At 41.8% G+C, this 17,485-nt stretch overlaps 1 protein-coding gene across 1 annotated transcript in view; it reads left to right on the top strand.

Annotated features, from left to right (window-relative positions):
- The first annotated feature begins 449 nt into the window (after nt 1-449).
- The window catches only part of MTUS2 (microtubule associated tumor suppressor candidate 2), a 393,542-nt gene continuing 376,506 nt past the window's right edge, over nt 450-17,485 (top strand). Inside the window, 3 exon segments of the mRNA XM_006894071.1 lie at nt 450-464; nt 466-2,613; nt 14,212-14,452. Coding sequence (XP_006894133.1) covers nt 450-464; nt 466-2,613; nt 14,212-14,452 — 2,404 coding nt within the window.

Below are 17,485 nucleotides of genomic sequence, written 5' to 3'. Positions count from 1 at the left end.
GTGGTGGTGGTGGTGTACTGTTGAGATCCACCCATAGCAGTCCTTTCAGCAGATTTTCAGAGGCTGTAAATCACATGGCAGTTGATTGCCCATCTTACTCCCACCGAGCAACTGGCAGATTCGAACTGCATGCCTTTGCGTGGACAGTGTGATTCCCTACCACTGGAGAACAGCAGACCTGCATGTACTATCTTCCTGTCACCTAAGCATCTCTTGTTTTGGATCTAACATAAATGTATTTTCATTTGTCCTTAGGTCACATGAGTGTGTTGGCTCTCTGGATTCATCTCCCACTGGACATTAAGACAGTGCATGGTTTTAAAGTCATCTGAAAATGATTACGCAGCATCACCATGTGACATGATCAGGTCCTGGCAGGCAGCCTGAGGACTTGGAAAACCAGTCACATTGTGGCTTAGGGGAAGCCCTTTCCCCCAGAGGAAGACTGTATGGCGTGTAGCCCATGCTGAAGGGTGGACCATGAGCGTTCCAATGGCCCCTAAGAAATCATGTTACACACAGCTGCAGGACAGCAGGACTGGGGCCACCAATGACAACGAGACTCTCATCAGCCTGGGGGACCCCAACGCCAACCAGATCATGGTGGAGGTCAGTTCTCCCGTGAGCGAGTCAAAGACCTGTGGGATTCCAGATGAACCTGCAAACGCAAACTCACGGGAGCTGGAAAACACACATTTCAATAAGGAGTTCCAGAAAGTTCAGGGCCTTGTCAAGGACGTCCAGACTCTCACAAAAGACCGTAAGCTCTCTTCAGTGGTTCATGGGGAGCTGAGTGAACATAGCACACACAAAGGCCCTGCTGTGCTCCAGGCACCTCGCGGGCCCCAGGGACCCAGCCTCTCTGGTTGGAGGAATGGTTTGAGTGAGGCCAGTTCTGAGGTTTTGGCCAAACGGGAGCCTGACACTGCTCAGCACATCCCCCGGGATAAACTGACAAAGACCCATGGCGGTGAGGAACTGAGGAAACATTCCGTGGAGAAAGTTGATGGTGCTGTGGACGTGCTCACCATGGAGAGTGTGGGGAATGTGCCTCAGCCTGCCATGGTGGAGCCCACTAAGGTCCCCCGTCCTGTTTGTGGGAGTGGGGAGAAACCACAGAAAGCGTTCCCAAGCCACTTTCCAGGGGTTGCTTTTCACCCAGCTGACAATACCTCAGAGGAAAAGATCAGGCTGCATCCTAAACCATCTACCTCAGAAACCAAGGAGGCCCAAAGCAAGGGGGGAAGTGAGAGATCATTCCATCCTGCACAGATGGAGCCTACTCAGAGTTCAGCGTTTCCCCCTAAGGAAATCCCAAGTCAACCTGAAGCACAGTTAGGCAAGGGCGAGGAAGAGCCGGAGCCTGAGCCAAAATTTGTTCAACCCAGGACTGCACAGGTACTGAAGTCGACGCAGGCAGATGCTGTGTTACCCCTGGAGAGAAAAGAGCCATGTGGAAAAGCAGAGAAGTCATCTTCACACCAAGAAGCCAATGGTGCCGTTGGAAGTCTCACCAATGGCAGTCTTCAGCATCTTGGACCAGGAAGAGGAGGTCGTGAGGAGGAAAAGAGAGAGATTGTCATAGATGAAGGTTCTCTTCTGACCACCCACCAACAGGGCCCTGGTTCCTTGAGATCTGTTGCTGATCAGCCTATTGGCAGAATTTCACCAAGTGTAGGTAGCAGATCGAGTGAAACACCACCAAGCAACATTTCACCAAGTGATGGTCAGGCTGTGTCTGGCCTTGGCATTCCAGCCAGTGAGTTCTGTGGTGTCAGGGAGGAAAGAGGGAGCTCAGGCAGTGGTAACATGGACATTGCCTCTTCTTTGACTTCAGAGCCTTCTGCTGAAGAGAGCAATACTGGAGTGTCTGAACCCCTTGTCCCTCACAGCAGCAGCTCAGAAGCAGGAGAAGAAAAGATGATGACCGTTTCTGCTGCTGAGCCGAGGAACTTTCTAGAAAAGGCAGCAAGAACAGAAAGTGACCCAGCAAGAGCCAACTCTCTTCTCAGTGTGCCAGCACCCCTCACTGTCCCAATCGTGAATGTGACCCACGTTTCCAATGGCAGTGTCCAGGACCTTGGACCACTGGGTCTAGACTTCGGGTCCTCCTTGACTGTCCCACCTGCCCATGACAGCGGTCAGTTGGTAAATGCTTCTTCTAAATTGTCTGACAAGAGCACCTGTCCCAGTGGGATCCCCAAGCCCATCTTCACACATCCCAAGGACGCCTCTTCCTTTCAGGAGGGAATGGAGAACGGCCATGTCGAAAAAACAGACGAGAGGACAGATACCAAGCCCATCATCATGCCCAAACCCAAACACGTGAGGCCCAAAATCATCACCTACATCCGGAGGAACCCGCAGACTCTGGGCCAGGTGGACGCCTCGCTGGTGCCCATGGGGCTGCCTTACACCCCACCACCTTGTAGCATGCCTCTGCCCAAAGAGGAGATGGCAGCAAGTGGAGACATCAAGCCACCTCCAGCCCTCTATGAGAAACTCAAGCCAGACTTGCAGAAGCCAAGGGTCTTCACCTCTGGACTGATGGTGTCTGGTATCAAACCCCCAGGACATCATTTCAGCCAAATGAGTGAAAAGTTTCTGCAGGAGGTAAGAGAAGGATGTCCCTGTGAAGTGGTCTGTTATAGGCAGTGTGTCTTTGGTTTGTTGTACCTTCCTAATGAACGGGAAGGCAGTCATGACTCTCGAAGCAAATTTCAGGTTTTGATGGCTATACTTGGACAGACATGGTCATTTTTCATTATATCAGACCCACTTACATTTCTATCTCTGTTGGACCAGTTGCTGTTTACTTGAGTCGAGTCTGACTCACGCAGAGCACCTATACTGGAGTAGAACTCCATGGGGTTTCAGTGATAGATTTTTTAAGAGGTCACCAGGCCTTTCTTTCCAGGCACCTCTGGGTGGACTGGAACCTCCAGCCTTCTGATTATCAGCTGAGCTCATTAACCATTTGCACCAACTAAGGACTCCTGTTGCATATGAAATGACATATTGATGCATTCAGTTAACTTCCATGTTTAAATATTGTTATTATTGTTAGGTGCTGTAGGGTTGATTCTGACAAAGTAGAACTGCCCCATAGTGTGTTATGGGCTGTATCTTTATGGGAACACAGCACCAGGCCTTTCTCTTGTAAAGCCCTGGGTGGGTTTGCACCACCATCTTTTGGTTAGCAGCAGAATGATTAACCATTAAGCCACCAGGCTTCTGGTCAAAGGAAGAAAAAAAAGAAAAGAAAAAAAATAAGTATCACCTTCACTTAATGAGACTTCATTGTCTGTACAATGGGCTCAAGTGTATCAGGGATGTTGAGGCTGCACAGGGTGGGGCAAGGTTAAGAGCTATTGTTCATGGGATCTTTATGAATTATAGTTGACACATAATAACACCACATCCTCTGATGGTGAGTTTTCTTAGGGAAGAATCTCATATTCATACAAATGAATAGCATGGCAAACATGCAGAAATCATCTCTTTAGCCACCCTCTGACCAGTGTTTGTGCACCATTTCCCCCATAATTAGAAAGGTCCACTGTTTAAACCCACCAGTCACTTTGTGAAGCAAAGATAAGGCTATCTCCTCTGGTAAAGATTTACAGAAGCTCTGTGCCATCTTACAGTGTCGCTGTGAGGTGGAAAGAACCTGATGACAGTGGGTGGGTGGGTCAGCAGTCCTCAGCACAGACACACACAGAGAATGTAATCATAAAAGCTCTTCTTAGGAAGAAAATAGCCCCCAAGGGGCAGGAGCAGCAGGGACACTTAAAGCCTCAGAGTAGATTCCGAGTTAACCTTGAATCTACTCAGATTAAAGGCATCAACCTGTGTCTGTGGAGAGGACTCCAAGTCATGGCATCCCCCTGTATGTAAGAATGGAACTGCACTCCATAGGGCTTGTGTTGTGTTGTGTTAGGGTCAGTACCCTGTAGCTGACCCTCCAGCAGGTTTTCAGAGGCAGTTAATCGCACGAGAGGAGATTGCCCATCCTGCTCCTGCGGAGCAGCTGGTAGGCTCCAACTGCGTGCTTTCAGGCTTGCAGTGCAGCTTCTTGCCACTAGGCAGCCAGGGTTTTTAGCGGTTGAGTTTTCAGAAGTCAATCACCAGGCCTTTCTTCTGATGTGCCTCTGGGAGGACTTGCACCTTTGACTTTCTGTTTAGCTGCCAAACACATTAACTGTCACGTCGCCCACTGATTCCAAACCAGCTGCTAGCCCATGGAGAACTCTTTTGTGTCGGAGCACAACCATTCTCCGTAGAGTTTTCAATGTCTACTTCTCCAGAAGCAGATCACCTGTTTCTCTCTTCTGAAGAACCTGAGTGGACTTGAACCTCTGGCCATTTGGGTAGCAGACACATTCATTGATCTGTACCTCAGGGCCTCCACCCCAGTTGACATCCTGCCTGGTGACCCCAGGAGTGTCAGAGCAGAACAGTGCTTAGTGGAACTTTCAACAGCTGCAGTTCTCCAAGGGGGACAGACTTTCTCACTTGTTTAGACCACTTTCTGCCATTGCCTAGTGAAGTGCTAAGGAAAACTCCTTCTCGCTCACTTTTCTGGGATGTTGGTGAGCTGTTTTCGTTTTGAGGAGCTCCGGCGGCATGGTGTGTAGGAGTTTTACTGATGAACCCAAAGGCCAATCTTCTCTGGCAGTTCAAATCTACCATTATCTCCATGGGAGAATGACCAGTCTCCATCCGAGATTTACTGTAGCCTTGGAAATTCGATGGAGTGTCCATGGTTCCAACTTGATGGCAAAGAATTTGAGCTTTTTGAGATTTTTAATGTTTGATGGTAGAAGAAGGAACAGAGATGAGAAGACAAGACACAAAGTCCTATGTTTGTGATAGACAAACGTGTGAATCAGGGGCTGGTCTCCTTTTCCACTGCTGGGACCATGTCATCTCTTTGCTGAGCTCTGTTTTCCCAACTACTGTTCCCATTGGTCTCTTGAGAAAACTCCATGGTTACTCTCAGGGAAGAGGGACAGTCCAGCAGGAGTGCATTTGCAAATGTACCTGAATTGGTTTCAGGACTTTGTTTGAAATATCAAGGATTCTTTTTCAGCTTTAATGTTAATGTATTGATTAGGGGGTTGCATATTTTTGTTTTGTTTGATTTTACTAATTGTTGAGAATACACAGAGCAGCACATCCACAGTTCCAGCTGTTCCTTATGTGCGTGTCAGTGACATTGTTTTCATTCCTCAGTTGTGCTTCCTTATTTTTCTTTTTTAAAAGTAAGTCTGGTTTTTTCTGAATGTAGTTTCTTCCCCCACACTTTCTTTCATTGTCATTGTATTGCATATAATCATTCCCATACATTGTGTTTTAGAAAATTAATCACCATTGTACTGTGCCCACGATTACCCTGTCTTTTCAGGTCCCCACTGAATCTTTCCCATTTTCTTTACTCCCTTCCCTCCACCCACCAAATGGTACGACTGTGTGATTTCCTCTGTACCCACACTTAGCCCTCTACTTCACCTCTTTCTCCCTTGGGCCCCTGTATATCATTTACTAGTTATCCTTCTGTTTTTACAATAATGGTCCTGTGCAGTATTTGTTCTTATGAGATTGAGTTAATACACTCAAAATAATGTTATGTTCTCCACTCTCTCCCAAGTTATGTAATATTTTTTGAAATCATTGTTTTCTTAATGCTTCATAGTATTCCTTCATATGAATGTAGCACTGTTTCTCAATCCATTTGGTTGTGGTTGGACATTTGAACTATTTCCGTGTTTTTTGCAATGGTGAATGACATACGTTGCTGTGAACATTCATGTACAAATCTCCATTTGTGTCTCAGTTCTAATTTCTTTGGAATATATTCCTAGTAATAAAACAGTTGGGTCAGATGGACGCAGCTATGTCTAGCATTTTGAGGAAATACCAAACTGCCTTCTAGGTCCTCTCCAACTTTTACTGCTAGATGTCCTGCTAAGCATTACCACTGCTACTGGAGTAAGATGATCTATGATTGTGATTTTGATTTGCATCTCTATTATTGCCAGTGATTTTGAGCATTTCTTCATCTGTCTGTTGTTCTTTCTCTATGACAAGTCTTTCCATGTCTTTTGCCCATTGTTTAATTGGTCTATCAGTGTTTTTCTTGTGGAGGGCCTTTACTATTCTGTAAACTTTTGTTATGAGACCCTTGTCTGACATGGTACTGCCAATTTTTTTTTCCCTAGTCAGTAGAGTTTCTTTCCACCCTATTGAAAAAAAAAAAGGTTTTGATCCACACAGGATTTAATCTTTAGAAGGTCCCATTCATCAGTTTATCCTCTACTGGTTGTACATTTATGGCTGTTTTTGTCAGCCTCTTTATACAATAGACTAGGCCTTTTAAGCTTTGTCTCAATTTATCTCTTATGAACTTAGGGTTTTGGGCTTTTGTCCCAGGTCTCTGATCCACCTGGAGGTGATTTTTGTGTCTGGCATGAGATGTGGATCCTGATTAGCTTTCTGTATGTAGCAGTCCAGTTTTGCCAGTACCATATGACAAATCCAACATCCTTCATGATTAAAAACACTCAGCAAAATAGGAATAGAAGGGAAGTTCCTCAACATAATGAAAAGCATATATGCAAAACCAAGTGCCATTGTCATTCTCAATGAAGAAAGACTAAAAGCATTTTCCTTGCAAACAGGGCCAGATAAGGATGCGCACCATCACCACTCATATTCAGTATTGTATTGGAAATACTTGCTAGGACAATACAACAAGATAAAGAAATAAAAGGCATCTAGATTGTCAAAGTAATAATTAAACTGTCACTATATGCAGATGACATGATGGGGTACACAGAAAACCCCAAAGATGCAACAAAAGAAACTGGTAGAGCTAGTGGACCAGTATAGTAGAGTGGCAGTATACAAGGTCAATATAGGAAAGTCAGTGGGATTTCTCTACAATAACAAAGAAAACACAGAGAAGGAATCCCAAGAAAGCAATACCATTTACAATAACCAACCACAAATTGAGACTGAACCTGACTAGAGACACAAAAGACCAGTACAAAGAAAACTACAAAACACTTCTGTGAGAAACTTTAAAAGATCTAAATAAATGCAAAAATATTCCCTGCTCATGGATACGAAGACTCAGTATAGTGAAAATGACAGCCCTACCAAAAGCAATCTACATGTTCAATGCAATCTCAACATAGATACCAAATTCATTCTTCAAGTAAGTGGAAAAGGCAATTGTCAAATATATTTGGAGAGGAAAGAGACACCCGCCCCCCCCCAAAGAAAAATAACTTCTGCAAAACAAAAATGAAGTAGGAGGAGTAGTACTCCCTGACTTCAAATCCTACTACACAGCAGTAGTAACCAAACCAGCATGGCACTGATACAATGACAGGCACATAGACCAATGGAACTGAATTGAGAACCCAGATATGGACTCATCTATCTGTGGTCCGCTGAAACTCTTCAAGGAAACAAACCCCATAAAATGGGGAAACAACTCTTTACCTCCTTTTTACAATTATTTTTCCAATATTGGTGTGATCTCACTGCCCGTTTTAACTTCCTAGCTCATCTTTCAAGTTACTTCTATCAATTTTGTTGCTGTTAGGTACCATCGAGGGAGTTCTGGTGGCCTACTGGTAAGAAACTACACTGCAATCCCAAAGACATGCAGTTCAAATCCACCAGCTGCTCATGGGAGAAGGATGTGCTATTCCTTCCCATGCCTCTGAAAACCTGTTGAAGGGTCAACTATGAGTCGGTTCCAACTTAATAGAACAAAATAGCAACACAACAGGTATCATTGAGTCAGAGCCAACTCATAGCTGATCCTCTAGTGGGTTTTCAGAGGCAGTGAATCATATGAGAGGAGATTGTATAGCTTTCTTCTGTGAAGCAGCTGGTGGATTTGGGTTGTCAGCACAACTCCTTATCGCTGAGCTCCCAGAGCTCCCATGTTATCCGTTTTTCCTGTGTGACTCACTGCCATCCAGGGAATTCTGACTCAACAACCCTATAGGATAGGCTAGATCTGCCCCATCAGGTTTGTGAAGCTGTAAACCTTTGTGGGAGCAGACACCCCATCTTTATCCTGCTGAGCAGCTTGTGATTTCAAATTACTCATCTTTTGATTATTAACCCAACACTTACTGGTACATGCACACAGTGAAAAGCTGCACAATGCTAAAGAAAAATGAAGAATTGGAAGAACAATGTGTAACATTGATGAATCTAGAAGGCATTATACTGAGTGAGATAAATCGGTTATGAAAGGACAACTAATCAACACTCTTGGTACCAGCAGCCAGGAAATTAAAAGATGAATTGCATTGGGAAAGTCTGCTGTCAGAGAACTCTCTAAAGTACTGAAGAGCAATGATGCCAGTCTGGAGACTAAGGTAAACCTGATACAGGCCATGGTCTTTTCAATTACTTGCTCTCCATCAGAGAGCTGGACAATAAATAACTAGGGATGATAGAAGGAGAATTGATGTATTTGAGCTGTGGTGCTGGAGAAGAGTATTGAATATACCATGGACTGCTAGGAGAACAAACAGGTTCATCCTGGAGAGAGTGAAGCCAGACTGCTCCTTGGAGGCAAGGATTCTGAAGCTCCATCTGACATACTTTGGGCATGTTGCAAGGAGGGACTAATGCTTAGAGAGGGACATCATGCTTGGGAGTGTGGAGGAACAGCTTAGGAGATGAAGAGCCTCGATGAGATGGATTGATTCAGTGACTAGGTTAATGGGGGTAGGTGTGTCTGAGACACTGAAATTGGCACAGGATAGAGCAGGGTTTAGGGCTGTTGTACATAAGGTCACTTTGAGTTGCAGGCAACTTGATGGCACATAACAATAACAATAACATTTTAAAAATCTAAAGAAAAGTTTACACAGAGAAGGAAACCTTGTTGCATAATTACTAGACATGGAAAGGGAGGAGAAAAGAGAGTAAGAATATATAAATGGATAATAACATAAAAAAAATCAAACCCACACTGTCATTGAGCTTTCACCCATTCATCAAGTTTCCAAAGCTGTAAATATTTATGACTTAGGACTTCTAATCTTTCTTCCTCTGAGTTGCTGGTGGATTTGAATTACTAACCTTTTGGTTAGCAGTGTAACATGTACCCAAATATGTTACCAGGGATTCTTATATAGATAATGCTTATATTGTTTATTGGCATGGAGTTGTAACTAAGCTATACATCACAGGAAGAGATTACTCATTTTTCTGTCATGGAGCAGCTGTATTTGAGCCACTTACTTGTGGATTGACAACTCTATGAGGCAATTACCACAAGGCCACAGGAACTCTCTATAATATGTAATTATTTGTTGTTGTGTGCTGCTGAATCAGAACCAACCCATAGCTGACCCTCCAGTGGATTTTCAGAGGCAGTAAGTCACACAGGAGGAGACTGTCAATCCTTCTCCCTCAGAGTAGTTGATGAATCAAACCAACTTGCCTTTGGGATAGCAGCACAGCTTCTTACCAGTAGGCCACCAGAGCTATACAAAACAATTACTGAATTGGCAAATGGTTTGTTACATATATTTTCACCACATATACACACAAATACGGCATATAAAGCATACTTTTTCTCCTTTTAAGGAATTTGTTATTTTACCAGGGACAAGTTACCCAACACAGTAGCAGACACTAAAGTAAAAATTGTTGGAGTCATTGTCTAATGGCAACATGATGGAGATTGATACCTGAAAACTCTTCTGTTGCATGGAACTAAGTAAATTAAGATGATCCAGAAAAACCTAAACTTATTATTGTAGAGTCACTTACAACTCCTAGAAATCATTTAGAACAGACCATAACCACCCGATAGGGTTTCCAAGACTGTAGTGTTTCCAGAAACATAGTTATGCTACTATGTCAGAAATACTGTATGTGAATTTAGGAGGTGGCCTAGGGATAAGAAACTACACTGCAGTGCCAAAGGTCTGAATCCACTAGATGTTCTGCGGGAGAGAGGCAACAATCTCTTTTGGTGCAATTTACTGCCTCTGAAAATTCTCTGGAGGGTCACCTGTGGGTGGGTCCCCACTCAGTGACAGTCAGCAACAACTACCATCAAGGCCAAATTCTGGAAGCACACCAAGTCTCAGGAAAAGCTTTCTCTCTATTATCTCATAATATAGGAGGAAGGACCTTGTCCCCTTTCACCATCTGTAGCCCCAGCATTCTTTGTAGATCTCCATGTGTCTTGGCATGTGTCCTTGGATCTGGGAGGTTCTAAGCACAGGGCCCCTGGGTCCACAGGATGTGGTTCGTTCCCAGTTGTTCTTTCTTGATAATACTGCTGTGTTCCTTCTTCTTGGCACTTTTACCCTCTTATTTCTTGGCACTTTTATCGTCTTATTTCTTGTAAGATAAAAGTTGATTCAGGCCACACTGAGAGGAAGAACTATATGACAATGACTGGATTAAAGGTGTGGCATTCCACATTAACACACTTATATCTGATTAGTTGATCACAGAGCAGGTCACATTGTGGTGGTGATTACATCATTACACATCTGGCAGATTACATCATCACGTAACTTCTGAACTGTGGAGCACCAGAGCCCAGCTAAGTTGGCACATATTTTTAGAGTGCATAACTCAGTCCACAAAAGAAACAGACTGTTCCATCCCTCCCACAGAATGGCCAGTGGGCTCGAACCACCAACCTTTACTAGCAGAGTGCTTTAACTACTGTGTAAACATGGTTCTTTCTTAAGGAGATTGTTGTTGTTGTTATGTGCTGTCTAGTCACCTGCGACTCAGAGACCTTGTGTACAATAGCCCTAAACCTGCTCTATTCTGTGCCGATCTTACTGTCTCTGACACACCTACCCCCAGTACCCCAGTCACTGAATTAATCCATCTCATCAAGGGTCTTCCTCTCTTGCAAATCCCAAGAACCTGATAGGTGTGGATTGGAAGTGGTAAAAATTTCTTTCTGAGAGACTCTGTTAAAAGCAACAAACAATCACACTGACAATTTAGAAATTAAAACTGAAAATGGAGGATATATGAGTATAACAGAAAAGTCAACAATTCATAGTGAGAGGTTAGCAGAGAATGGTAAAAATTTTATCAGCAAGCAGCTGTAGAATGTTATTTCAGAGGAGTATGGATTTGCTCAGCCTGATTCCAGACTATCTACCATAGCATTCATGCATATTTTACAATGCAATTATGATGAAACATTAAAGGCCTAATCTTTTGTTTCAGTAATGTCAGTTTTAAGGGGAACTTTGTATCTATTTCAGCATGAAAAGAGTATGATTAGGGGTTTAGTTCCTGAACAGCTTGGATCAAAGCTTTCATAGCTTCTATTAAAAAAATATTGACTAAATGCTTATGATTCTAGAGTAGATGTAAGTTTGACACATAAAATATATTGTGATGTAGAGCAGAATTAATTAATGGATGTATCTTTTCCAGCATAGCCTTTGGCATAGTTTTTTAATTAAAATTTTTAAAAAAGTATTCTTTGGTTCCGCCCTTTTTCATTTTTAATGTGAAGAAGAGGCACAGATATGTGAGCTTTGTAAGTACAGTGTAGTTGCTTCTAGGAAAAGAGCCTGCAGGTTGTATTGGAATTAAAAATGTTAGAATACAAACTGTTACTGCAGGAGGAAAATAACAGTAGTGTAACCTTATTCAGTGGAAGAAAGAATAGAAACATGATTCCTTTAATGTTTCTTAGGCTTCAGCTTTATGCTAAACACTGTTTGTTTTATAACTTTTGTTTTGTATTTATTTGCATACAAAATTTATATACATTGTGTTTCATATAATCATTCCCATATATTGTAAAAATAGAAGGATACCTAGTAAAACGTGTATGAGGATTCCAGGGGGGAAGGGTTGGGAGCAGAGGGATGAGAATGGGCAGGGGAAAATCATGGGGTCACATAATTTGGTGAGTGAGGGGAGGAGGTAAAGGACATGGGAAATACCTGACTATACACTTTTGCTGTTGTGTGCCATCAAGTTAATTCCAGTTCATAGCACCCTGTATGGCAGTAGAATTGTTCTTAGGATTTCATAGGCTGAAAGGCATCATGCTTGCTTGGTAAGACACACAGGATCAGTGAGAAAGAAGAAGACCCTTGATGAGATGGGTTGACATAGTGGCTGCATCATACACAGCGAGGTTGTGAAGACAAGCACAGGACCGGGCATGGTTTCGTTCTGTTGTGCGTGGGTGCCTATGAGTGGGAGTCTGCTCACTGCACCACCAACAGCAATGATCTTTATGAGAACAGATTGCAAGTTCTCTCTTCTTTTTTTTTTAAAAATTATTATTTATTTCTTTATTTTAATGAACATTTACAGAGATTTTGGATTTCCATTCATTCATTGTTGCACTTTTCTCCCTGAAGTTCTCTCCTCTTTTTTAAATTTTTTATAAAATTTTTATTTATACTGGTTTACTTACAAAGTTTGTGTACAATGTTTTTCACACCAGATCTTTCTCCTTTCCTTTACCCATCCCTCCCTCCTCCCATCAAATTATGCGACCTTATAATTAAGCCTCCTCACCAGTCACTCCTTCTCATCCCTCTGTTCTCCCCTCCGTGCCTTGGATCCTTGTACACGTTCTGCAATGATGGTCTTATACAGTATTTGTCCTTAAGTTTTCTCCTCTTACAGAATCATTGGTGGGTTCAGACATCACCCTTTAGGTTGGCAGAGACGCGCTTAACCATTGCACCACCAGACCTCCTAACACAGTTCTAGGTGCTAGAAATTCAACACTAATTCCTCTTCCCTAGAGGACCTGCATTTCTAGTGAAATTTGAACAAGCATTGTTGGGAACACCCCCTTACTAGAAGTATGTTGGAGATAATTAATAATATCATTTTTTTCTTCTAAAAACACTTAATGCTGTTATATTCCTTCAAGTCAGAACTGACTTGCAACTGACCGTCCAGCAGGTTTTCATAGACAGTAAACTGCACAGGTGGAGATTGTGCCATCTTTTTTCCTGGTGGATTCAGCTGATAGCTTTGAACCATGTGCCTTTCTTTAGGTTGATAGTGCAGCTCCTTACCACTAAGCCACAGGTGCTCCTCTGATTAATACTTAATAGATGCTTAAAACGGTATTTCCTATTAACGTGACTGTTTTTCCCAAATTGACTTTTCTTTCTCATCAATCATATATGTTTTATTCCCTAAAGAGCTTAGTAAAGACAACAAAGTTCAGCTCATTATTGTAAGACAAGGCAAAGTACCATAAAAATTGTGCCTTATTTTGTGTGTGTGTGTGTGTTTTTTTTTTAAAAAAAAACCAAACCAAACTTGCTGCCACTGTGTAGATTTTGACTCACAACAACCTTACTTCTAGGGCCAAGTAGCACAGCCCAAGCCATGTTTCCAAGGCTGTGAATCTTAGCTGGAGCAGACTCATCTTTGTTCATCCCTGCTGCTGGGTTCAGACCTCCAACCTTCTGGTTAGCATCCCAGTGCTTAACCAACTAAGTCAGCATGACACCTTCTCCTTCTCCCTACATATAATGAAACTTAGAAAATCATAGATATTAACCAATTTTTTTTCCTTCATGTTATTTATTTGTAACTCGGTATGTGGTAAAAATGTCAATGATTTAAAAAAAAAATCAAACTTACTTGCTTTGTGTTGATTTTGTTGTGTTAGTAGTGACCCACACTCAGGTTTCCAAAGCCACAAATTGTTATGGGCGGAAACTGCTTATCTTTCTTTCATGAAGCAGCTGGTGGACTTGAACTGTCTACCTTTCAGCTGGCAGTCCAACATGAAAGGCACTATTCTACCAGAGCTTTTCCTTCTCCCTTTAGATTTAGTGAAACCTTCAAAATCTCATGAATATTTGCCAGATTCTCTCTTTGCTTGCTCATGTTACTTTTTTTTTTCTTTCAGATTGACTCCTTGTACAAATGCCAAGAATTTTTAAAGATATTACAAATATTTGCAGAGTGAGGGCTTTTCTATTTTTTCTTCATGGTGAAGTATAGGTTCAGAGAGTTTTAGAGCTTGGAGAAAAGCAAAGGACTATGAGATTATGTTATCACAGAGCCTAAAGAACATCAGTGATGTTCCATCAAGTGGTATCAGGACCCTCACCATGTGGCCATAGCCCTCTGCCTGTTTAATACTCCTCATCCTATGAGGGGACATGCTCTAATTGGCCTCCTGGTAACCCTTCACAGGTGACAGATCACCCTGGGAAAGAGGACTTTTGCTCTCCTCCCTACACACATTACGAAGTTCCTCCGACGTTCTATCGGTCCGCCATGCTCCTTAAGCCCCAGTTGGGACTGGGTGCCATGTCCCGTTTGCCATCTGCAAAGAGCAGGATTCTGATTGCAAGTCAGAGGTCTTCAGCCAGCGCCATCCACCCACCAGGACCCATCACAGCCGCTGCCAGCCTCTACAGTGCTGACCCTTCAGGTAAGCCATGCTTTCCCTGCCGCCACCTTCCTTTACAGTTCCTACACAGACAGCTCAGTGACACGGTGACTCCATCCTTCATGTGTGGTCTCTGTTCTCGTTATCTCTGCCCGTGGTGTTTCGTCACCACTAATTTAGGCTCTCTGTCCTTCAAGTTCTCACCTGTGCTTTAGATCAGTTGTTTTCAGTTTACACTCACATTAATAATTGTTTGTAAGAAAACTATGCTCAAGGCAAGAACTCTTTAGTAATTGGGCTAAGTAAGCTGCTGTTTAGATTATCAGTAGCTTCATGGGATAGTTTTGGTTCTAGGTGTAAAGATTATTTAGAGGGGTTAGATTCAGAGGTTCTCCCAGCCTCTGTAGTTCTGGTAAGAATTTGATGTTCTGTCCCACACTTTCTGTCTTTTTGATCACAGTCTAGTTATTTAGTTCTTGATCCTAATATTCAATACAGGTAATCAAGCATGCTCCATTTCTTCTGGTCTCTTGGTAATTGAGGTAGTAGTTTTTCTGTAATACCTTTTTAGGAGATCTGTATTTTCTGTATATTCTTTCCTCAACAAAACACTTTTTCTGGCATAAAGCATTGTATAAAATTGATAGCCTATATGGTGTATCCTATATCATACTACAAGTTCTTCTCCAACACCATCGTTTAAAGGATCAGTTGTGATATTGGAGAAGAGTACACAGTATGGTATAGGATACATGATATAGGCTAACACTTTTTATGCAATGCTCAAAGTATTACATAGACTGCCAAAAGGACAAAAAGATTTGTCTTGGAGAAAGTGCAGCCAGAGTGATGCTTGGAGGCAAATATGATAAATCTTTTACTCATTTACTTTGGGGATGTTGCTTTGAGAAGCTATTCCTTGGGGAGGAAAAGGTAGAGGGATGGAGAAGGAGAGAAAGACCCTCAACCTGGTGGATTGACACAATGACTGTGGCAGTGGGCCCGAGTATGTGATAAGTTATAGGAATGGTACAGGATATGACAGAATTTACATCTGTTGTTCATAGGGTCCTTCCTACTCAACTCTATGGCACTTTACAACAGTATACCATACTGCAGGTGCAAAATAGGGAAAGATTCAGCTGTGTTAGTCGTAGCGTCACTATGGGTCATAGTCAACTTGACTACACGTAACAATAAAAACAATGTATAAGTTGTGCATGTGGAAATAGATTTTAAATAAATACACCAGTGTTGCTTAAAGCTGTTGACTCTGTGTATGTGTGTGTCCTGTGTGTGTGTGTGTACCAATACATTCTGAAAGAACCATAATAAATTTTTATAAGGAGCAGTTGAATTTCAAAATGGAAGTTTTTAAAAGAATAAATAAGAATATTCTATAAATAAACAGAGATTAAATCAAATAAGCTGGGAGGATTTTTGTATTTCAAATTACATACAGTTTTGTTATCGATTCTGCTTGTTAAAAAACATTTGGTTTGGAGTTTGACATACTATGTAGATTTTCTTTAGCCTTTTTTTAAATGAAAGGGTGAATGTCTTTTAACAAGTTTTTAAAATGCAGATAATGAAGTTAATGTAACAGTTAATGTAATGTGAAGAGTAAGTAAAGTTGATTGAAACCACTTTAAGCACAAGTGGATTTAATATTTGTTGAAGAGTCTAAGTGGCAGAAATTTACAAAATATATGCATATGCTCAATATTTCAACTGGAAGAATTATAGTGTGAGGTTGTTGTAGTTCCCTAGGATTTTTGCCTTTTCTGTGCTGAAATGTATGCCTCAATTCTGCATATAAGGGACCCATGGAAATAATATTGTTTAAAAAGCACATTGCACACATAGGCAGCTAGTGAGGAGTGGTATTACAATGTTGGTGTGTTTTGGGGTTTTGGGGTTTTTTTTCTTTTTGCAAACAATGCATATTATTTGCATCAAATGTGGTTATAATCCTGAATCTCATGATTTACACTATGAAACTGGTTTCAGTCTTTAGTGAATTTAGTCCTTCAGTGCATTTCATTCCAAAGTGATGATGCTTTTTGGATTTTTGGATGCTCCCAGATAGCAGCAGAACCATCTCCTCAATTCACACGCCTGCAGAGCTCAGGGACAGAGGACTGAGCCTGACCACTCCAATGTGCAGTGACAGTGCTGCTAGCACCAGCTTTTTGCAGAGAAAGGCTATGGGCACATGCTAGGGTAGGCATTATTGCACAGAGAAGAGTGGTAGGAGTGATGTATTGGCCATTATTTCAGATGTTGGATATTGTCAAGGCAAATTTGACTTGACCTCCTGTGTTTACAGAATTACAATTACAAAATTTCTCCACTGGATTTTCTAAACTAATCTTTCCAGACAGGAGTTTGGATGATCCTAGTGTGTTATCTGTTGTGTAGTTAACCAAAAGATTAGTGGTTCTAATCCACTAGCTACTCTACAGGATATAGATAGGCAGCCTCTTATTCTTTTTTTTTTATATATATATTGGTTTGCTTACAAAGATCATATGCATTGTGTTTCAAACTATCCTTCATTCACATTGTGCTTCATACAGTCACTCCCATTATATTTTATGAAATGAATCATTATTGAACTATGCCCACAATTACTCTGTCTTTTCAAATCCCCGCAGAATCTTTCCCACTTTCTTCACCTACTCCTCCCTCCACCTACCAGTGTGTGACCCTATGATATCCCACCTGCTCGTCCTCACCGCTCTGTTTTGACCACTCTCCCCACTGAATCCTCATACATGCTTTACTAGTTATCTTTCTATTTATACAGTAATGATCTTATGCATTATTTGTCCTTATGAGAATGAGAGTTCACTCAATATAATGCTCTTCAGTCTCTCCCAAGTTATGCAGTAATTTTTAAATCATTACTTCTGAGTTCTTTGTAGCATTCCATCATGTTTCTCTGTTAAAATTGGACATTTGGGCTGTTTCCATGTTCTTGTGATGATGAATACTGCTACTATGAACATTGGTGTACAAATCTACATTTTTGTCTCATTTCTAATTTTATTGAGGTATATTTAGTTTGCTTGG

This window comes from Elephantulus edwardii, unplaced genomic scaffold, assembly GCF_000299155.1.
Source record: "Elephantulus edwardii isolate Elephantulus edwardi_28Jun2011 unplaced genomic scaffold, EleEdw1.0 scaffold00134, whole genome shotgun sequence".
NCBI classification, from domain to species: domain Eukaryota; kingdom Metazoa; phylum Chordata; class Mammalia; order Macroscelidea; family Macroscelididae; genus Elephantulus; species Elephantulus edwardii.
Note: the sequence above shows the minus strand (reverse complement) of the source record. Positions and strands in the feature narration are given on the sequence as shown.